This window comes from Pseudonaja textilis, chromosome 8 (assembly GCF_049901715.1).
Source record: "Pseudonaja textilis isolate UNSWEBS1 chromosome 8, rPseTex1.2, whole genome shotgun sequence".
NCBI classification, from domain to species: Eukaryota; Metazoa; Chordata; class Lepidosauria; order Squamata; family Elapidae; genus Pseudonaja; species Pseudonaja textilis.
Genome location: NC_141997.1, coordinates 7,859,551 through 7,883,881, shown reverse-complemented (window position 1 = coordinate 7,883,881; position 24,331 = coordinate 7,859,551). Strand labels below are relative to the sequence as shown.

At 36.2% G+C, this 24,331-nt stretch overlaps 1 protein-coding gene across 2 annotated transcripts in view; it reads right to left on the bottom strand.

Moving 5' to 3' along the window:
- RPS6KA3 (ribosomal protein S6 kinase A3) overlaps positions 1–21,790 on the bottom strand; it is a 73,556-nt gene extending 51,766 nt beyond the window's left edge. The window contains exons 1-5 of one of the 2 annotated variants that reach the window (XM_026714312.2): positions 21,406–21,790; positions 18,813–18,869; positions 3,413–3,529; positions 2,329–2,410; positions 1,122–1,202 (exon numbers count right to left, since the gene is read on the bottom strand). In XM_026714312.2, coding sequence (XP_026570097.1) covers positions 1,122–1,202; positions 2,329–2,410; positions 3,413–3,529; positions 18,813–18,869; positions 21,406–21,483 — 415 coding nt within the window. In that variant the 5' untranslated portion in view covers positions 21,484–21,790. The remainder of the gene's footprint in view (positions 1–1,121; positions 1,203–2,328; positions 2,411–3,412; positions 3,530–18,812; positions 18,870–21,405) is intronic. The other variant, XM_026714311.2, reaches the window with a different exon arrangement.
- Between the last annotated feature and the right edge of the window lie 2,541 nt (positions 21,791–24,331).

The following is a 24,331-nucleotide window of genomic DNA, read 5'->3' as shown; positions in this document are numbered from 1 at the left end:
GGGTGCTGGATTTCTTGAGCCAGGATGTGACAGTAAATCTATGCATCTCATCCCAGCTTAATTTGGCTAGTAGGTTCAGATTTGGCTAAAATTCTTCAGATACATAGCACAGCATTATTAAATAAGAATCTTCACTGAAATTAGTATGAAGTAACAATAAACAGCAGATGGCCCTGTCAACGTGTGAAAATACAGTTGCCTTTTGTATCCACAACCTTTTAAAACTTTGTCTTCCCACTGCTTTCCTGTTATAATGGACTTTTTTCCCTGTATTTTATGGCCTTGGAGTTGAGTTGTTTTATTTATTAAATATATATGTCACTCATCTTGCTGTCTAAAGCAACCTGCTATGCCCTGCCCTGAAAATTGCTGGGTCTTGTTTTATCTTGTATAGTAAAGGACAATGCCCCTTGGAAAAAATATTTCTGTAACCTGTCTATAAAGCAATGACAGTTTACTTAGCCCAGCTGCCTCCTAAATTCCAATATTAGGTAAAGTCGAGTTTTAAGGAAAATGAGACGTAACAAAAGAAACAAACTTTCTGAATGATTTGCTTAATCATCTTAGAGACAAAAAAGATAAGCAAAATGCAAACCATAATGCTGGCAACTGTAAATAAAGCAAACTCATCAAAGTCATAATAAAAATAATTCATAACTGAGTAGCTGTTTTAGTTATATTTCTAAAAGCTGAGTCCTGGCTACTTATTGGTGGAATTCCACACATGAAATTGTCCTGTCAGAAAAAACATTTTCTAATTCCTTCTATTGCTAGACCATTCGATGTCAATCAATTTGTTGACTTTTAGGCAGGGTCAATATTTTTTACTAAGACAACACATATTTTTGAAGCATTATACATAGCAATTATATAAACCTGATCTTAGGGAAAGTATGAAAGAATCATTAAGGATGACCTTGGCTACATATTATAGTCCAAAAATTGAAGGAAGCATGAGGGAGAAACTTGAAATAACCCCAGCTTGATTTTGGGCTTCAAAGTTCTGTTCAACAATAAGTTAGCAGTCTTGGAATCTCAGAGGTATCAGGATTTTTTTACCTGGCCTACCACACAGATATTCTAATCATATTTCATTGATTTGCAAAATTTATTAAACTTACCATAATGTAACTTGACAATAAAGGGATGGTTAACTTCTACTAAGATGTCACGTTCCATTTTTGTCCGAACACGATCACGAACTATAAAACATTTAGTTTAAATTAATAGCTATTAAGTGAATCTGGACTTTTTGTTTTGGAATATCTAGTTATCTCAGCCTAAATGCTTTCCAGAACCAACATAATGTAAAATGTAGTAAATGCAATTGGGCAGCCAATCAAATACTCCCCCCCACCTCAAGTCCATAGAGTTTTCTTGGCAAGGTTTTTCAGAAATGGTTTGCCACTGCCTCTTTCTTAGGACTGAGAAAAAGTGATAAGCCCAAGGTCACCCAGCTGACTTGTGTCTAAGGTGAGACTAGAAGTCACAATCTTCCCGTTACTAGCCTAATGTCTTAACCACTATGCCAAACTGGCTCTCAATCAAATGCTACTTGATAGCTGATAGAGACAAGTCTGCTGATGCCAACTTGTATTTCAGATAGCTAGTAGACAAGCTATGGCATAGGCAGAAGTATTAGCAGTTCCAATATTTGAGGGGCTGCCACAGAGAGGAAGGTGTCAAGCTATTTTCTAAAGCACCTGAAGGCCAGACAAGGAATAATGGATGGAAATTGAACAAGGAGAGATTTTTACCTGGAAATAAGGAGAAACTTTCTGACAGTGAGAAAAATCAATAAATAGAACAGCTTACTCTCTGAAGTTGTGGGAGCATCATCACTTGAAACTTTCAAGAAGAGATTGGACTTCCATTTGTTAGAAATAGTGTAGGGTTTCCCGCTTGGGCAGTGGGTTGGACTAGATGACCTACAAGGTCCCTTCCAACCCTGATTATCTGATATGTAATTATTATAATCAGTAATTTTACATACAATTTAATAATTTCAGGATTGTTCTTCAAAAACATTGGCCATCACTAGTCTAACCTCTCCACAAAAACACTGAATTACAAATATAAATAGGTGATCAGGGAGCTACTAATTTTATTATATTTCTATCCCCACCACAACCCAGCAACTTGTATGTAAAATAAATTATAAAATAAATATTTGGCATAACAGCATCTTGATAACCTTCATTAACTTCTTCCTGAATACGTAGATAATCTTCACTTAGCAACTCCCTCATATACTCAGTGACAGTTCACAGTGATAACCATAAAGAAAAAGTAACCTTTTTAAAAACATCTATAGGTTGCATAGTTTACCTTTCAATGTTGCTTTTTTAAGCACTTTCATTGCATACAGCTGTTTGGCATCAGATCCTGAGATTTTTTTCACAAGAAATACCTGTAGCAAGCATAAGCAAAGCCTTTTTAATATCAAACACAATAATGTAATTGTAATAATCAGTCAAACTGGCCAACAATATAAAAAATAGGCTTCTACAAAGCTTTAAAAAATGTGAAAATAAAAATGAAAGTGGCATTTACAAAGTACCTCCTTCTGAATCCTTACAGTAAATGTAACAATTTCCAGCATCAGAAGCTACTCCTAGCTGTCTATAAAGTATGTACATATGCATATATACTTAACTTCAGTGGGAAAAGTTATGCATGTATATCACTTGCAAAAACAGGTGGGAGCAGATTCCAAAGCAGGTGCATCAAACTGCACAAAGCAGCCCTTTTAACAATTTGGTACACAAATGCAAAAATTATTAATATTGGTTTCAATTCTGCAGCTTGCAAAGGAATAAAATATGAAAAAGCCTCTTGACTTCAATTAGAGGTATGGCTGATCAGCACAAATTCAAATGTAAAATTCTCCAAATGTTTTATATGCTTCTGGTCTAAAAAAAAGTCCTGCCCACCTCAAAGTTAGGCTATTTGATTAGATTCTTAAAAGGTCCTTTGAAGGTTGTAGCAAAATGAAAGTAACTTTGTCTGTGACTCTTAAAGCAACACTATCTGTTTCCATGATCTTATGGCAGCTGGATCTTGGGGAAAGATGTGAGGAGTTGCAGACAGATTCATGGTCCTTATCTGCCAAAGCACTCTGAATAAGAATCCAAAGTATTGCAGAGTTTTATTAATGAAATAAGTTTTAATATTAATTCAATCATGGAAAATTGTGAGGAAGTGTATTAAATTTATATTGTTCTCCATTCATAATTTGTGAACAATCATTCTTATATATTAGCTTGGACAGAAAACAAGGAGACAATGAAAGAACCTGAACAAAGATTTGGTAGGTGGAATTTAAAAACTAGATATTCATTTAGGGAATTCAGATTAGTACAGGCTGCAGCAAATACTACGGTAGCTTTTACAGATCTAAAGTCTCTCTTACCTTTCCAAAAGATCCCTGGCCTAGTACTTTAAGGAGTTCAAAATGTGAAGAATCTGCTTTTTCATGCCCTTCTTTGACATGATATGTTATTGCAATCTCTTTAATATTGCCTTCTTCCTAGAAAATAAAATAAAAGTGGTTCAATGTAATGAGTAGAGTTCATGTCATTTTAAAAAATATATTTATTAGGGCATTTTATACAATAATAAATGGAAACATACAATATATATTTAAAGAAAAGAAAAAGTGCAAGTAGATGTTAAAAAAGTAAATGGAGGAAAGAAAAAGAATAAAGAATTTATATAAAAGATCGGCTTGATTTTCTTTACAGCAGATAAATAAATTTAATGTCAACCCTCCCTTTTTAAGGTTATGTCATAATCCCATTCTTTCCATATTTTCCCCTTTCTAAACATCGAACCCATAAATCAACAGTTCATTTTTTCCATTGCCAGCAGAAAGTCCATAAATGGTTTCCAGTCACTAATAAATGTACTTGTTGTCTTCTCCCTAATTAAACAAGTCAATTTTCCACCGAGTGGAGTTTATTTCAAAAGATTTTTAAAAAGACACATTTAATGAAAAAAACATGAAGACAAAAAAGATATCATTGAATATAATTTTGATGCAACAAGAAAAACAGACAAGTAGTCATGATTAATGCTGCACTGAACTGTACACTCTGAATGACCTAGCAAAAAAAAAAATTCAGAAGTTCCCATTATGAAACATATGAGAAATGAGAAGCACTGATTTGGACAGCTCCTTTCCATGTCTACATTTAGCACAAAGTAATTAGACTTACTAAAGAAGAGTTTCTAGATTACTCTAGGTTCTACTAATCAAAGACATGTATATCTCTTTTGAAACATTTATTCACTAAAAGCAGTTATGTTTGTATCTAGTCACTCCTCCAAAGTAAAATAGGGTAACAGATACAAAATGTTTATTTTATCATCTTTTTAATTTCACTCGGTCAAATTGTGGCTTCTACACCTCCTTCTCCAAAGACAAAATTGATGCTTGGGAGTTAAAATAGCTGGATATTGGCTGCATCTTCAAAATCCAGTTTTCCATTCCTGATTTAAGTAAATTGATTAGTGGCACATTTAGAAGAAAATATAATTTAATTATAATATAATTTATAATTCAACTAAACTAGATTAAGGATGTTGTTTCAATAACTAATGTATCAGTATCAAGACCTGGTCTTATTTTCTTTTGGGCTTCAAAATAAGCACCAGGCTTATTTTTGGGGGATGTCAATTTTTTTTCATCTCCTCTCTCTTCTACTTGTCTGCCCCACTGCAAGGCTGCCATGGAGCTTCTGCCTGCTGAAGCTACCTTGTTCATCACAGTTTGATTTTGCTTGAGATGCAGGAGAAGGGGAAAGATTGGAAGAGCCTGCACAATGGGTGGACAGGGTGAGGAAAACGCTTTCAGAAAGTGATCTGTGTGTGTGTGTGTAGGATTTTCCTGCTGATTCTCTTTTCCTTGAGGATGATTTATACGAAAACAAAACAAACCCATTTGGTCTAACAGCATACCAGTATCTACAGGCTGGCAGAAAGTGGGTTGCTTGAGCTACAGCTTTGACAAGCAGGAGCTATGTGGTGGCCTTGCAGTGGGACAAACGGATGGAGGAGGGAGAGGAGATTGCCCCTTCCTCCACCCTGTCTTCCCTGGCCTCCAAAGTTGCGGAGGGAGTATTTTTTGGATGTGCGTGTGTGCAGGACTGGCAGGGTTGAGCAGAGAGTGGGGGAATCTGGTTTAGATGAGTATGGTGGAAAGGGAGGCAGACGTGCGGGCACTCCTTGGATCTTGTTGGTTGCCTTGTTCATCATGGTTTGATTCTGATTGAGATATGGGAGAGGGAGAAAGATTGGAAGCACCTGCACAATGGGCGGACAGGATGAGGAAAACTCAGAAAATGATCTGTGAGCAGGGGGCAGTGGTGGGATTCAAATTTTTTTACTACCAGTTCTGTGGGCGTGGCTTGGTGGACATGGCAGGGGGAAGGATACTGCAAAATTCCTATTTCCTCCCTACTCCAGGGGAAAGACACTGCAAAATCCCCATTCCCTACACACTTCAGTGCCGAAAAACAGCTGAGAAGCAGCTGTGGCACTTGAAAAAGCGGCACCTGGGTTCGCGGTGCTTCAGGGATGCAGCAGCTTCCCTTGTGCGGGAAAAAAATTCCCTTTGGTTGAAGTGAGGCTGGCAGCAAGCTGTGGCCATAGGGAAGACAAAGGAAAGAAGAGCCTCCATAGCGCTTTGAAGCATTACGAAGCAAACCTGACAGCACAAAAAGTCAATTTTGAATAAGCAGTGTTTCTATAGCGCTTCTACGAGCCAGTCTTTTGCCACAACCTCTTAGGGCAAGACTGAGTCGTGAACTGGGGAAAGTGATAGTTGACAAGGGGTTGGCAAAGATTATGGACTCAATCTCTGGGAAGAAAGGCATGTGTCAACCCATCCGTGGATTCTCCAATCATCGTGCTGGAGAAGCAGCTGAAATCTAGTTAGATGCTAAATGGAAGGTTAAAGCCGCAGATACAGATAGTCCTTGTATAACCATTTGTTCAGCCTCCATTCAAAGTTACAACAGCACTGAAAAAAGTGACTCATGACTGCTGCAGCATCTCCATGGACATGTGATCAAAATTCTGGCATTTGGCAACCAGCATGTATTTATGATGGATGCAGCATCCTGGGGTCACATGCTAATTTCTCTATCTATGATTGTGGTTAATGCGGGTAAAATTATTTGGAACATAAGTTGCTCTGCTCCTTCCAAACTAAATGATGGTTAATAAAGTCCCTGAATAGTTAAGGCAGGCAGTCTTTTTGGCACCAAGCATGGAGAAATAATATAATATAATATAATATAATATAATATAATATAATATAATATAATATAATATAATATAATATAATATAATATAATATAATATAATATAATATAATATAATATATATAATAAATATAATATAACGTGTGTGTGTGTGTGTGTGTGTGTGTGTGTGTGTGTGTGTGTGTGCAGATCTTGCATGTTCGGGTCTTTTCCCATGTAAGATTGAGAGCATCTTGGCGACATTTCAACGAGATCCCACTCGCCACCTTCAGGCTGGTGCTTTTGGCTTCATGCTTGTGCGAGGAAAGCATGATTGGAGCTGCCGTCTCTCTATAGATACTGGTGGGGAGGTGTGGTGTGCTGGCTCTGTTGTAAGCGGGCTGGTTGGCTGTGTTGTTATTTCTTGATTGGTTGATGGAGTTGGTGTTTGCAGATTGGCTGGCTTTTTTGTAAGAACCTGTGTGGCTGAGATTTTTAGCCCCTTAGGGGCCTCTGGCAGAATGAAGCTGATCGTGGAAAGCAGAGCCACGCTTTCCCTCAACTGTATTGCCATGATGCCAAACTAGAAATCCATAAACATAACTTTTCAAACCAGTAATTCCCCACTACCATCAAAGAAGAACATTATTCTGTGTGCAATATGGGTGTAATAAACCTTTATCATTTCACTCCAGAGAAAGGCTCAAAAACAGGAAAACCTGCTGCAGACATTCTGGTGTATTTCTTAAAGAAAAAAGCCGTTGACAAAAGCTTGAAGCCCATTGGAGGAGACTCTACAAATATTAATACTGGCTGTGAAGGTGGTGTCATGCGCTGGGTAGGGGTCATGCCAGAACATCCACTCTGCTGGAGCTGATTGATGGGTCGGAAGGTACATATGACTCACCTTTGATGTGCAACCTGACTACAGCAAAAATAATGAAGTTCATTGACTAACCAATGCAAGAACCACAATGGCCCTGTCATGTCCAATCAATAAAGAGATGTGTGAAATGGGTCACAGAAGCAGCAATTATTTGTTTCATTGGCAGACAAAAAAAAGGGATCGCGGTATACATTAAAGAAAAAATAAAAGCAACACAAATTTAACTGATGATAGTGGTAGAATACTAATGATAAAAATTAAAATTTAACCAATGGTTTTTTTACCAGTAACAATTTATTCTCCAAATGAAAATTAAAAAGAATTTTATAGTAAACTTCATGAAAAAATAATAGAATCAGGACAGAAAAATATATATTTGGTGGGGGACTTTAACGCAGTGGGTGAACCTCAATAGGGATTATATAGTAATAAAAAAAATAAGAAAAAAAGGAAAATATTACTGAAAACTTTTTTTGATATGGCCTGGGAGTTAAATTTAAGAGATAGTTGGAAAGAATTAAATGGGGAAGAAAGCAGATATATGTTTTATATAAACTTTCTAGAATGGATATGATTTGGATGAATAAAGAATTGGAAAATGAGAAAGAGAGGGGAGACTGCCAGCAGGGTTGAGGAGAGTCGCATCTCTCCTCCTCAGCTGGCCATTACTCCCTTTCCCAAAGGCGGTTGCAGCGGTGGTCAGAAATGGACACCTCAAAGAAGAACTGAACCGGAAAAGAATGTGCAGGAGGAAGATAAGAAGAGAAAGTTTTGGTCAACCGGGTTAAACTGAAAAAGCAACAATGTAAGGTACCCTGGAATTTAAACTAAATACCATTGTTCCCCAAGAATATTTTGAAGGAGCAAAGGAGAGAGGGAAGGGAAAGGATTAGGGGTTTTTTTTCTTCCCTTTCATATACTGACAGCTAAGAGACTTAAGCAAGAAATTGAAAAAAAAATCCACTTTGACATTAATAGGCATTTAAGCTGAAAATAAAAGTCAAAGGGATAATAAAGATTTATATTCAAAAGTTTTTAAAAGCAGGAAAGGAGAAAAAAAAAAAAAGGGTAGGATTTGGAAAAATGGAGGAGACTGCCTGGAACTAACTAAAAGGAACTTACAGTGAAACTTTAACAAGATTCCCCAAAGATACATCCTAACTGAAACTTGGTAACAAAATAATAGAACCCCAGGAAGAGAAAGTGGAAAAAAGAAGCACGAAGAAACAACCTTGGATTATTTGGATTACTTGGTGATTTTTGGTTTTTGCATCTAAATGACTAAAATCAATCGGGTGGTTGTTTAAAAGTGTTTAAAATGGCATCACTCTTAGAAGAACTGAAGATGAAACTTTAAAAAAATGGAAAGAAGATGCACAAGAAGGGAGAGATTCTTTTGGCTTCGTATTTCAATTCTTAGAAATGGAGATGTGGAATTTTGAGAAACAACAAATGCTTGCAGAACAAGAAGACTGGGACAAAGAAGAAGCCATCTTTAATGATCAAATAATTTTAAGTGGGGGGGGAAGGAAAGAGGGGAAAGAGAGTGAAAGGTTTAAGACTAGAAAAAACAACCAAAAGGAAGAAGAAGAGTTTGAAAGATAAGTATAATATTAGAAAGCAACAGAAGAGGGGATTACAGATGAGAGAATTAGAAGTAGAGAGATGAGGGGGTAAAAAGGAGAGGGAGAAGAAGGGGGGAAGAAGGTAAGGAAAAGAAGTTCTGAAAGACAGAAACAAGATATAGAAAAACAGAGAAAAGATATAAGGATTGAAACCATAAGCCTGTTTAGAGATAATGGGTGAAAATTTAATTGTAAAAGGGATTCTGCAAAGGTACATAAGATAGCATTGTTATATTATAAATACAAATAATTTTAGAAAATATGACTAAAATGATGGATAAAATACTCACTGTAATGTAGTGGAATGTTTGTTAATAAATAAATGAATTAAAGTGAATGAGAGAATTAAATTAGGAAAGGATGGGAACATTTTAATTATTATTATTAATGATTTATAAAAATATAAGTCACAAATATGGGGAAAAAAAGAATTATGGAAAGTTTATGTGTTCCCAAGGAAGTATGATATTTAATTGAAAAGAAATGTTAAAGATGTTAAGATTTTAATGAATATTAATGATAGAATTGAATTGGAATGGAATGTGCTTTTTATTTACATATATATATATATACATATATATATATATATATATATATATAAAATATTTTCTTTTTAAGAATATAGTGTGTATTTTAAGAATGTACCAAGCAGAATTCAATTGGAAGTTATATATTATATTGAATGTTACAATCTTAAAGGTATACATTGAAGCTTAAATAAGAGTTTGAATCGATAAAATTAAAAGATATAAAGGTGTCATACTCCAATTAGTAACTACAGGGGAAAATTTGTTTAATGAGAAAAGATAATATGAAATTGCAACAGGACAGACAAAAGTACAAATATAATGATTTGAATTGAGATGAGATAATTAAAATAAAGTTGAGAAAATTAAAAGAGGGAAAAAACTATGTAGAAAATATAAAGCAATAATAAAATATGGAATAGAACATAAAAATGAGCATGAAATTGAGTTTGTGTTTGCATGAAGAAGTGATAACCTGGAACCATGCTATTTTCAAAAAAAGATGATTTATTTGTATTTTGTTTTTGTGAAAACCCAAATAAAATTTCAAAAAAAAAAAAAAAGAATTGGAAAATGAGATAAAAAATATAAAAATATTGGTCAATACCTGGGCAGACCACAATCCCCTATAACTAATTTGAAAAGGTTATAATAGAAAAATAGAAGATGGAGATTAGATACACAGATTCTAAAAGAAAAAGAATGTATACAACTTGTTAAAAAAGAAATGGAACTCTTCATTAAAGAAAAGAACAAAGAAATGACTCTACAAAATTTATGGGGCACCGCAAAAGCCTACGTAACAGGAATAACAACTGCATATGTAGCCAGAAGAAGCAAAGAAAAAAAGGGGGGAAAAAACAAATTACGAGAAGAATTTAAAAGAATAGAAAAAGGAGAACCCACAAAATGATAAAAATAAAATGGAAAGAGATTTGATTAAACACAAATTAAATTTACTAAATCAGGAAAAATATGCAAAAAAATTGAAATCAATTAGGCAGAATTTTTTTGAACAAGCAAACAAGCCAGGAAGATGGCTGGCTTACAAATTAAGGAAGGAAAGGGAAAAGAAATTAATACAAATATTACAAGACAATAAAAATTGAGGTGAGGGAAGGATTATACAAAACTACTACGAAAAATTACACAGAAAAAAAAAATATGGGGGAAAGATAGAACAGTATCTAAAAGAGAAAAAACTTATCACCAATCTCGGAAGAGAATAGAGAATTATTAAATAAAGAAATTACCCAGATAGAAATGAAGAGAGCAGATGAAAAACAGAAAAACAATAAGACTCTAGGACCAGATGGGATTTCAGGGGATTTTTATAAGATTATGTATGAAGCTATGGAACCATTGATGCTAGAAATATACAGTATAATGAAGCATTATTAGAAGCTAAATTACCCAAATCGTGGGCAGAATCGTATATAACTTTGATACCGAAAGAACGTACCGACCATTCTCAATTTCAAAACTATAGGCCAATCTCCCTGCTAGATGCCGATTATAAAATACTGATGACAATCATGGCAGAAAGAATGAAAACAATTTTGAATGAAATAATACATGTAGATCAAAACGGTTTCCTCTCTAAACGACAAATTAGAAACAACATTAGGACAGTAATGGATATATTGGAATATTATGAAGTGCATCCAGAGAAATCAGCAATGCTGATTTTTCTGGATGCACAGAAAGCCTTTGATAATTTAAATGGGGAATTTTTTTTTACAGCGAATAATAGAGATGAAATTCAGACCAAAATTCGAAAAGATGGTAGTGGAAATCTTTTCAGCCAGAAAGCAAGTGTAATAATTAAGGGTGATTTTCCTGAAAGCTTCAATAAAGTGAAAGGAGTAAGACAGGGATGTCCAATGTCACTTTTTAACTTTATTCTCGCAATAGAAATCTTGTCAACATAAATTAGGAAGAATGAGGAAATTATAGGAACTAAAATAAAGAAGGAAGAATCCTAAATAGAAGCATTTGCAGATGATATTATATTCTTCATAGAAAACCCAAATGAGAGCGGGAAAATTTTATTAAAAGAAATAGAAGAATTTGGCACTGTAGCAGGACTCAAGATTAATAAAAATAAAACCGAAATGTTAGTTAAAAATTTGACAGACCACCAAAGGAGAGAATTAGAAAAGGAAATAGAACTGCAGATTATGAACCAGATTAAATATTTAGGTATTTGGCTGACATCAAGATGCTCATCATTAAAATGACAATGAGTCAAATGAAAAAAAGATTCAGAAATATGGAGTAAATTACAGTTATTCCTAGTAGAAAAGATTGCAGCAATAAAAATGAACCTTTTACCAAGGTGGTTATATTTATTTCAGACAGTCCCTATAAAATTAAATAAGAATTTTTTTGAGGAATTGAATAGAGTAGTGACTAAATTTATATGGGAAGGGAAAAAAACCCGCATAACGTTTAAAATTATTGCAAGAGAATAGATATAAAGGTGGCTTTGGATCCCTGGACTGGGAATTGTACCAACATGCAGCAGTGCTAATTTGGATCAAAGAATGGATCGTCCTGAGTAACAAGAGGCTATTAACTCTTGAAGGACATGATCTACAAATTGGTTGGCATGCTGCTTTGTGGGAGAAGAGAAATAAGAAAAATTTACATGTAAATCACCAAATCACAGAGGCACTATTGGAGATCTGGAACAGAATCAGGAAAAAACATATTAAAATACCAAGTTGGCTTTCCACCATGGAAACCAGGATATACTCAAATAATTTAGTTATAAATAAAACGATTAGATATAATCAATTATTAGATGATCAAGGGATACTGAAAACAAATCAAAAATTGAAAGAGGAAGAGATAGGGATAGATTGGTGGACCTACCTACAATTGCAAACAAAATACAAAAAAGATGTAGAAGAATTCAGTATAGATAAAATGCCACAACAATTAGAAAAAATATTATTAGGATCAGAGGAAAAAAAAAAAAACTAAAATGTATAATTATCTTTTAAAATTCAATAGAGAAGAGGAGGTAGTAAAACCAACCATGATAACCTGGATGAAAATTTTTGGATACAGCATACAATTAGAAGATTGGGAAAGATTATGGACCAAAAATTATAAATTAACATTGGCAGCCTCAAAAAAGGAAAATTTGTATAAACTGTTTTATTGTTCGCATTTAGCACCGGCGAGTTTGGCTAAAATTTATCCAAGCTTAAAACCAGAGTGTTGGAAATGTAAAAAGAAACCCGGTACATTCTTTCACATGTGGTGGACCTGCCCAAAAGCGAAAGAATTCTAGAATAAGATACAGATCTGGTTACAGGAAATAACAAGTCTAAAGACAGTACCCAAACCTGAAATGTTTTTACTAGGGATAACCAAAGGAAAATATACAGAAGAGAATGAATATTTAATAATACACATTTTAACAGCGGCTAGGATACTATATGCTCAAAATTGGAAATTAGATAGTATACCCACAGATGACATGATTATAAAAAAAATAGTGGATTGCGCAGAAATGAACAAATTCACAATGGAATTGCAGGAGAGGGAAGAAAAAGAATACGATATGGCCTGGGAAAAATGGTATGTCTGGTGAGACAATAGAAAGAAAATATAATGCAAAAAGCAGAAGCTTTAAAGTGTAATTGTAAATAGTGTATGTATATGTATGTATAGGAGAACAGTATAACTGATGTCATAAACAACTGCAAACAATGTATATAGAATTTGTTTTTTAAAGGTAAAAATTTAATAAAATAAAAAAAAATAAAAAATAGTTTTTTATTTGTGCATATATAAAATTACTGTACATTTTTTCCAAACAGCACTGGAGATAGACATAGTTATTTAAGTTTTTGCATTCAATTCTCAGCAGGAAACCAAATTAATAGCCTCTCCAACAATTGTTTTCACTATTGAAGGGGTTCTAATTGATTCTAAGCTTTAAATAGAATCTACATTCATATAACTTAAAATTATTTTGGGTTCTCCACTCTGAGATGCTAAGCACATAAGGAAATAAAAATTCATTTATGCTCAATGATCACATAACATATTATATAAAATAAAGGCTTAAAATTCATTTTAGTACATCTTTCATAAACAGTAATACACAATACAATTAACCCGAACCTAAACCATACAGTAGTAGCAGTTGCACAAAATTTTGCAACAAACCCAGATGTCATCACTAGGTTGTCCATTAAAGGAAGAATCACAAAGCCTTCATCCTTACAACATAATGAACATAAAAAGGCAATTAAGAATATGATCAATTGATTAGACTTTCTCTAGTGAATAGGTATACCAAGTTTCCTACAAAGTAGATTGATTGCATTTTCTCTCTAATAATGCTGATGGCAATATGACGTTTCTAGCTGGTGTGAAACTCTACTCTGCTCTGTGTATAGAATGCTAATGTGAAAGAAACCACCAAGAGGAATTTATTTGCAGAACAATTCAATTCTGGGCTGGAATGTAGCCCTTCCTGCAGACCTAAGTTAATGACCTAATTTTTGACTTTCAAATGCGCTTTCTCAGTTTGTTGCATTGAAAAATTGAATACAGAAGTCATATTAAATCCAAATTCCCTTTAACCAGGAAAATGTAAAATTCTCAGATCTTAGAGGCAATGTTTTAATTTATATGGCAAACTTGATAGTTGGATACAGTTAAGAGTCCAATGATTTTTATGATCAATTAAAAAAAAAACCCTCTTGTACAATATTTACAGTTTATATATCATTCATCAAATAGTTCAGCATAACTGCTCTGCATATATGATTAACTACATGATTATTACTATTATAACCACTCCTAGTTTCTTCGATCTTTTCTTGCAAAGCTGAATGTCCTGATTGCTGGTCCCTATAACTGATACAATTCATTGAAGCTTTCTTTTTTTCTAAAATAAAATGTGCCCAGGGTGGGATAAACGAGATGTAACTAGTACAGAATGTAACAATATTATTACATCACACAATTTGGAATAGATGCAATTTCAAATTGTATTTCTGTTTTTAGCAACTAAATCACAATAAAATTCATAATCAACTACTAGAAGACCAAGATTTTTTTCAGGCATTTAGTCCATCCTATATCTAAGTAACAGTTTTATTTCCGTCAGTGAAGAAGGCTGCATTTGTATGTATTACATTCTATTTTTCCCACTCTACTTCAACCTTATAATTTCAAATGTTTCTGATTTCTTGAGTATTTGTTATCCTGACCAACTTTGTGTCATTGGCAAATTTGTTAAGCATTTCCCTACCAAGCCATTAATAAAAATATTGATGAGCACTTGGATAAAATTATGTAATATATCACTGATAGCTCTCATTTTGATGAGATATATTTTGAGTTTAGTTCTCAAACGAATTGTGAGTCCATATAATAGTAACATAATTCAGATAAGAGTTAACTACATCGCTAAACAAAATATAGTGGAATATTTGATCAAATACATTCAATTCAATTTCAGTTTATTACAGTCATAGATCAGAGACCAGAACAAATAAAAACACTTAGTAAATGTACAATTAATTTTTTGTATAATATAATAGATAACTAAAATCTATTATAAACCCAGGCTGCCAATTATACATGGGCTAACTCAGTGATGGGATTCAAAAATATTTACTACCGGTTCTGTGGGCATGGCTTGGTGGGCATAGCAGGGGAATGATACTGTAAAATCTTCAGTAAGAGATGGTATTTGCCGTTATCCGAACTACTTAAAATTTCCACTACTGGTTCTCCAGAACTGGTCAGAACCTGCTGAATACCACCTCTGGTCTAACTATACTAAAATTACAATCCACAAACTGTGTGGCCCATTGTCAGTTTAATACTAAAAGGGAAAGGAATAAGCAGGCAAAGGGATTGCCACATTTGTTGTCTAAAATAGCTATGCTGCATTAGACATGTGTTTCTGACGAATCCCCAGTGCTGCTGTGCAGAATCTAGCCACTTAAGCTGTACTTATGGACTTTTCACCCTTAAGCAGCCACCGGAGATAAGCAGTGTTGGAACAGCCAGGATACCTAGCAATTATTGGAAGAATATGTTTTTTCCAAATCTTTCTGTAAAAGGAACATCTTGTCAGGGTTCCAAGTAATAAATCCATTCCAAGCAACACTCCAAGGCAATTCTATTCCTCAAAGAATAGCTTTATTGGAAATACCATATTCACTTACCTGGTGAAATCCCACTCTGAAAAGTCCCATGGGTTTTCACCTAATTAAAAGTAAAAGTTTTTCCCTCAACCCCAATCAGTCACATGGTCCAATCAAGGCGCTGTTTGATGGGTTGATGACATCAATCCTCCTTCCTCCGACCAGGTGTGGAAACATCCTTGGTTCCCAAGAGAAAGTATTTTATTTTGACTACACATACCCGGGTATCTTTAATCCCCCCCCACATCCCTCAGCTCCAGTGTGGCAGCACTGAACCTCCAAGATGGCTTCAGCCAGGCCAGCTTCAGGGTTGACACATCAAAGGAGTATGTGAACAATGGCCTCCACCTCTCCTGAGCCACAGGAACAGAGTCTTTCAGTCAATGGTATCTTTTTATACTTGCCATACAGGACAGCTGATGGAAGTGCATGGCACCATGAGAGCAAAAATGCTTTCCGATGGCTTGCTGACTCCAACTGGCTAAGATAGCTGACAGGAGTAACAGCATATCTAATGGCATCTGGAGCCAGAAATAGCAGAACTTTCCCTAAGTCTGTTTGCCTTCAAACCATTTGCACTGCTTATTCCTTTCCCTTTTAGTATTAAATTGACAACGGGCCACAGTTTATGGATTGTAATTTTAGTATAGTTAGACCATGTATAACTGACAAACTGGATTTTATCACAGATTTTAGTTATCTATTATTTTATACTAGAATTTTTAATTGTATATTTACTGAGTGATCAAATACATTGCTGAAGTTAAATTAGATTATGTTCATAAATTTTCCAAATATGAGTTTATATTTAAAATAAATCCGCTGTTGCTCAAAAGCAAATAAAACCTTATTACAGATATAAAGAACATATACAGATATCTCAACTTACAACAGTTCGTTTAGTGAGTTACAAAGGCATTGAAAAAAAGTGACTTATGAGCATTATGCACACATGACCAACATTCGGCTGCTTAGCAACTGACTCATATTTATGACAGTTGTAATGTCCTGGAGTCATGTAATCAGCTTGTAAACTTTTGACAACCAAAGTCAATGGGAAAGCCAGATTCACTTAATGATCATGTTACCAACTGCAACTGCAATGATTTGCTAAACAACTGTGACAAGAAAAGTCATAAAATGGGGCAAAACTCACTTAACAAATATGTCACTTAGCAAAATAAATTTTGGGCTCAGTTGTGGTCGCAAGTCAAGGATTACTTGTAATAGGTAAGTGCACTTCAGATACCATGTTTTCCCGAAAATAAGAACCACCCCCCAAATAAGTCCTAGCCTGATTTTTTGGGGTAGGCCCAATACAAGCCCTACCCCAAAAATAAGCCTGGGGGCATGGCCAGCACTAGAGTTGGCAAGTGCGCGTGGGTGGGGTGTCCGGCAGCAGCCGCAGCCTGGCAGCCCTTTGGCACAGCACTGAGAAGTCTGAGCACGCAGGCAGAGGAAGGGAGAGATTGGTGATCCGGATGTGCTATGCAGTTGCCCGGCTCATGGGAGGCACCAGCAGTAGGATGCAGAGGCATGGGGAGGAAGAAGGCAAGCAATCCTGATGCTCTGCATGGGCACATGTCTCGATGCAGCCGCAGGCAAGCCAAGAAACAGTGGGACAGAGTGGACAGTGCGTTGGGATTGCCTGGCTTCCCTGTGCCTCGGCCTCCGCTGTGCACCTTTTGCCCAGAGGGAGACGTAGCTTGGTCTGCTTGCAAATTCTGTCTTTTCTCTATCTGGGTGAAAAGTTTGGTTGCCCATGGGGTGCCCATAGGCACCCAAATGCTTTTCACCCAAAGGGAGACGAAGCTTGTCTGCTTGCAAATGGAATGCTTTGAAACGGAGCAATTAGCAGATTCCAGTCTGTCATTTCTCTGTCCAGGAGAAAAGTGTGTCTGCCTTGGGAAATGCTGTAAGCTGTTGCAGCCACAGGCAAGCGGATGGTAGGAGGGAGCGGCCAGCTGACCACAAAATAAGACATCCCTTGAAAATAAGACCTAATGGATCTTTTGGTCCCCCCAAAAGTATAAGACCCAGTCTTATTTTTGGGGAAACACAGGTACTTCAATCCTATTTACCATAATGAAGAAATCAAACTGAATTTACAATTTTCATACTAACTTGCCTTCCCTTACAATTTTATCTATATTTAAGAACAGAAGATTGTTTTTATCGTTGAAGTGCCAAGCAAAACACCTTTTAACTTTGAAGTCAAGCTAGTCTTGATTACCTCTTTCATATAAGAGACTGCACATATATTTTTGAAACAAACACAAAGAGAGACATCATACCTGTTCTTATACTTATAAAAATAGTTACTATTTTAGTTGGCTTTAATTCTATCAACTTCTGTTACAATTAAATACAAATGAAATGACACACAAAGTTTTCATGTTCAGAGAATGGCTGATATAATTTGTAAGCTGACTAGAAATGGCTTGCTGAGGAAAAGACATTATACTAACCAAAAATGGGGTACAACTCAACAAGGAATTGATAAGTTTATATTGATATGTTGTACACTAGAGAAGTGGGAGTGTAGTGGGTCTTATAATAAAACCCACTACACTCCCACTTCTCTAGATTATATTATCAATACTCTTGATTTCAGCCCAAAACATGATAATAGAAGATAACTCTAACTTATATGAGTTAAAGTTGAAATTTCTTAATTGCATCTCCAAGAGCAAGATGACCACAGTCAATCCTTACTTATTCCTTATTCCTTGATGCATCCAATATATCAATGATTTTAGAATAGAATAGAATATCATATTGGCCAAGTGTGATTGGACACACAAGGAATTTGTCTCTGGTGCATAAGCTCTCATACAAGCAAAAAGTGATAAATCATGATCATATTCATGAAGTGCAATCATCATAAATCATAAGATACAAACTCAGTGATATTTTAGTTATTTTAATCCCAGTACTATTTTGAATATGTTGAAGTTTGACACGTTAATTTCATCTACCATTAAGTCTGTTAAAGCAGAATATATATTAAAATACATTTAGATTAAACCTTTTAACAGTAAACAGTAGAAGAGTATTATTTTGTGCTTTATCATATTGACAAGACTTTCAATCCATGCCTTATTATTGTCACACTTGCTATAAAAATGTGGAACAATTATAGAAAGCTTTACCATCAGGCCTAGTATATCAGTGTATTAGTCTTATTAAGAATTGATCTAATGAATTTTACTAAAATTCTGCACAAGTGTTACTAAACAGTTGATATAAAAACCTTTATTTTTAAATCTTAGAAATCCCTCTCCATTATGAATTGAAACAATCCAAATAAGGTATAAATCTACTGATATATTCTATATTCTACTTACTGTTTGTGGATTTAGTTCTTCTTCTCCCATAGGCTCATCCATAATTTGTTGACCATTCTACAAAAATCATAATTTAAAGAAGAGTTATTGAAGGAACTTTATTAGAGCAACTAAAGTGCAGATAGTCCTCATTTAGGAACTGTAATTGATTCTAGTGACTTGGTTGTTAAGCAGTCACTAAATGAAAATCACATTATGACAAGTGTTTTCAATTTTACTTCAGCTTTCCTTTGCTTTGTCAGAAAGATACGATCCCAAATGGTTGGGTGAGCCTAAACAAAGGGAAAGGTTTCCAGAACTTAATTCATGAGAAAGCCAGGTAAAAGGGCAACTCTTATGGTCATTTACCCTAACCTCCTCACCCTTTGGAATGCTTACTGGGGTAATTAGCAAGAAGATAATTGATGCTTCTATTTACATTCATTGCAGAGGAAGGGATTAGGAGAGTAAGCAGGCACACAATGGGGTGTACACTTCGGATGTACACTTCAAAAGGAAGTATACCAGCTAGCCATTAAGGAGGGAAACAAAAACCTTTAATGTTAAATTCATTAGTGTCTTATTAGTATCAGACAGGAGCACAGACACATAAAAAGATTCTAATCAACTAATTAAGGTCACTGAGGTGAACTTGTTAACTTATGGTTAGCACTTTTTAGGAACACACTACCATTGTGGAGAAACAGACAACTTGCTTAGGGAATCTCTCCACTCTGGGTGTGTGTGTGAAAAAATGGGTCAAGCACAAGGCAACATGTACTAACAGACTGTAATAGGAAACACATGATTGAAAAAGAGTTGCTGAGGACAAAAATGTAGGCATTGGTCACAAAGTTACTTTTACATTACTGCTGTAACTGAACAGGCATTGTCCAAAGCAGTCAATAAACGAGGACTATCCATATAAATAATTATATTAATATTTCCCAAGGTTTAAGCAAAACTAATTGGGAAACAAATTAAAACCTGGTTAGATGCTCTCAATAATTACCATTATCCCCCAAAATAAGAAAGTGAACCCTGTAAGCATGTAATCTAAAACTTCTCTTCAGGTTTATTATTTGATTTATTAAGCCAGATAATCTAAATTTAGCCAAGCTATTTTGGATAAACTATTTTGAATAACCGGCAAACTGCTTCTTGAAACATATGAACTGTGAGAAAAATGTGAAAACGGATCATCAGTTCTTCTGCCGGTATCTTCCTTACAGCTGAAGCAGGATATGCTGACTTTCCTTTTAAAAAAAGAATAATAAAAAAAAACCTAGCCCTCGATGCAAACGTCTTCCTTGTAAAGACTAGGAGGAAGTTAAGCATTTCAGCAAAATGAGAGGAAATGGAGGGAAGAATAATGTGAAGTAACCAGACACCAGTAACCAGGGAACAAAAGCAGCAGGAATCCTTCAACTGTGTATTACCAGGGCTGACAATCTGGCAGCTCCACCCCACTATTATTACCTTCAAGAGAAGAAACCGAGATAGATTGTTCTGCATTAGCAAATTCATATATAACAACCACTGAAAAGTTCACAGGAAAAGGTACCTTTCTGTACTGTTAAAGGTGGGTGTACTATTTTTCTCCATAAACCACAAAGAAGACATGCTTTAAGCACTGTCTCTATAAAAGAGATAATACAAATACCTATTTCAAAAGGCCCCTTCATCATGAAAGAGAAGGCACTATTGTGAAAAACAGGAAAATATCAAATAATCAAAAAGTATCTTGTTAAATGAACATGTGAATGTCTGTGTGAAGGGAAATGGAAACAAAAGGCATACAATTCAAATCCTACTTTGTAATACAAAAGTGTAAAGTTTTTGGGTGTCCCCCCTCCCCACCCCCAATATTCCATTATTTAGAAGGAACAGCATTCTGCAAGCATACAAAAAGTTATTTGGAAAATCCTCCCTTTACTTGTTTGCAAAGGAAATTAATGTAAAAGGATAATAGAGTAAACACTTTCAAAAGCGTGTTAATTTGCTGCAGGGAAGAGAAGTAAAGATGTGTATTATAAAGTTTTATATCAGAAGTCTGCTGTATGTGTACAGTACTCTAGGGTTATAGAAAGGGGGACTATAAGCGAACAGGTAAGAATTCAACAACTAATTTAGTCAGTGAAATGGAGGAGGTAAAGGTAGACAAAGACCGTCACAACGAAACTGAAAAATCGATTTGAGGTAGTGATATGAGACTATCTTGAGGTCAAACAGCTTTGCTGGATAAATGGCTTCCATTATCCTCCACCGCCCTAGTTGGGAGTAATAAGATTTGCAGCCCAACGTACTTCGAGGGCACAGGATTAAGGCAGCCCGAGTCAAAGAGGCAAGGCAAGCAGGAAGCGTTTTACTTCCCGGCTTCCGCCCAGCGCCTCTAAAAGGAATAAAAAGAGGAAATGGAGCGCGTCTGACTCTCTAAGGTCTTCTCAATGAAAGACAGACGAAGAGGCGGCAACGGGGCAGCGCCGCTCCTTTGCTAAGGAGGTGACCGAGGTTTTCCTCCTGGTTCTCCCGCCGTTCCTCCTGGTCGCGCAGGCGGGATTTCACGCGGTTGCCCAGCCGAGCCCGCAAATCCGGGAATGCCCCACGCGCTTACCTCGACGCTGCTGCCGCTCTCGGCCGTACTCTCCACAGCCATTTTCTGCCAGGGGTCTACCAACTGTGCCAACGGCATCTTCTTTAACTTCACGCTCCCGCCGTTGTCTCCTGCCGCCCCTCAGGAACACCACTGAGACATAGGATCCCTCTTCGTTATTTTCCTCCCTCCCTGGCAAGGGGAGGAGACTGCCGGAGACGCGGTTCCTGCCCTTCCGGATGAGGCAAGGGTACCCACGCCGGCGTAGGAGCAGACGTTCAACTGGAAGCTTTCGCCACTCGGTAAATCTAACCCCAGCGCCTGACTTGTCCAGCGGCTGAGGTTATTACTCACTTCACTTCCGCTCCCAACATGGCTGCGTCCGAGCGTACCTGCCTATCAAACGGAGGTTGTCTGCGTCATTCCCGAGGACGGGACTGACTCAGCCAACCAGTTTCTATGTCAGGTAGTAAAGAAACCGACTCAGAGCTGCGGGATCTTTTCATGCGGGGGAGGGGGCGGTGAGGGTAGGTTTGCTGGCGGAGGATTCTGGACACGCGAAGGTTCTGTCACGTACTCTTGAGCGAGATACGCTTCAGGTACGACTGCTGTCCTTCGCTGCCTTTACTAAAGGCGCGCCCTCTCTCATCCGTCTCACAATGCAATCTTCTGCGCATGAGGCCACTTTCTTCTTCTCCGTGCTCGCTTCTCCTCAGCGTCGGTAACCTGATCCGGCATAATTGCTACGGTACCTCCCTTAAAGGATGATAGCACAAAATGTGGTTGGGGATTCTTCAGAGCGTAATTGGTCCTCTCTTCTTGCGTTTTCTTAACAACCTTCAAGTAAATCAAGACATTTTAAAAATGTCCCGTTACCTAGTTTTTAACTTGGCTGGAAGATGGGCGCTCCTCGACTCTACTTGCAGAGCCCGTAAGGATTCGACGTTCCCTTTACTGTAATGACTTTTTTCTTTTTCATTTATTTAAATTTTATTGGAGATGATAAAGTAACATGTTCATCTGTGATGGTGTAGATTGTTCGTGGTTATTGGTTCATAATTAAGAATTCAGTATGTTCCCTAAGAAATATACAACATTAGAACAGGGGTGTCAAACTCAAAAGGCCCGTGGGCTGATTCGGCCCGCTGAGTGCTTAGATCTGGCCCACAGGGCCATTGTGGAAACAGCAAAGGACCAAGTCATGGTGCCTCTGCCAGTGAAAACGGCGCTTGGGGCTGCACATGCCCCCCCCCCTTTTGCTGGCAGAGGGCTAGCAAAACAAACTAAAAACAAAACAAAAGGAGAAATGTTTCCCCTTTTGCATTTGAGCATGTAAGAAAGGACAGGAAAGGAGAAAGATAAAGAGGAAAGAAAAAGAATGAAAGATGGGAAGTGAGCAAGGAAGGAAAAAAAGGAAAGAGAGGAAGGTAAGAAGGAAGAGGAAAGGGGAAAAAGGAAGGAAGGAAGGTTGTAATGAGGGAAGTCCTGCCTTAGCACTTGGCTTTTACATGTGCTGCTGACACGAGTGATGTCAAGTTGGCCAGGTCCCGTTCCCCCCCCCCCCCGCCCCTCTGAGATCAAACACAACCCTGATGAGGCCCTCAATGAAATTGAGTTTGACACTCCTGCACTAGAAAGTATAGCTAAGGCATGATTCTGAGAAATATTTCATTTTTGGAAGGGTATCATTTATTTCCAAGGAAATGATCTCAGAATGTGACTGAAATAATGCTGAATAACCAGCTTTCTTCTGAATAACCAGTTTAGGAATTAAAGATTGCAGCTATGTTATCTATCTATTTTTTCCAGGAGCACAAGCTAGTAAACGTGTCCCCATATTATCCTCACAAAAACTCTGCATTGTAAGTTGGATTGAAAGACAGCAACTGATTTTTAGATTTGTTATGAAAATTTAAATCTTAATCTCCCTAGTCCTTATTAACATTCTTATCGCTGCTTTATTTCCAATGACAAGTCCTACCAAAAATTAATCATTACATTGTTTTTTTCCAGAACAGAAACCACAACTGTACTATACTTTGAAACATGCTTACTAGAATCTATACTTTATAATATTTTGAACAAAGAATGCAGTATTCTACAGTATTGACAAATCTTATCTGAGGTTTTAAAGCACTTAGGGATAAACTGTTCACCTTTTTAACAGACATGTTTATGTCAGTTTATCTCTAAGCACTTTAAATACATCTATTTGGATTATGGAAGCTGTTTCTTCCAGGGTATGTATTGGGAAAGAAGAAAGTTTTCTGTCAATCCACTTATATGGAACTCAGTATATTTAAATCAAGTTTGATTTTCAGAGAGATTATGACAAGTGTTAAACTGAAAAGGTTACATCAGCAGGGGATATTACAACAGTTCTTACCCTGTTTTTTATCTGAGCTAAACTCAAAGTAACTGAAGTTTGTCAAGTATAATTTTTTAAGAAATTTGTGGTAGAAAGAGGAACTCATAGAAAGGCATGTTTATATGACTTTATTGAATGCTGCTCATGAAGTTTATAAAAATAAGGATCAACTGTGATATCTCATTTATAATCCACACAGTCATTTTATCAGATGAGTGACTTCCTCTGTTCTTGGGTATAATTGTATAATGTATAATTGATATCCTCCAGGAATTTAGAATTTCTGTCAGGATGTTCTGATGTAATTTTGGGAATGTGGATGTGGGCGGGATTGTTCAGCTACAAATGAGAGAGTTAGAATAAAGGTCATTGAATAAACAAGGCTATTCTACTCTTATTACTCATTTGGGAAAAACATGAAGTACTATGTTGTGTTAAACCAGTTGTAAATTCCTTAAATTCCAGAATAAAAGTGATTATATTGCATGAATGGGGAATAATTCTTTGTATTTGAGTGTCAAACAACTAGAAATATAGAATAGAAATGTGTACTCCTTGAGAAGACACAATGTTTTTGTA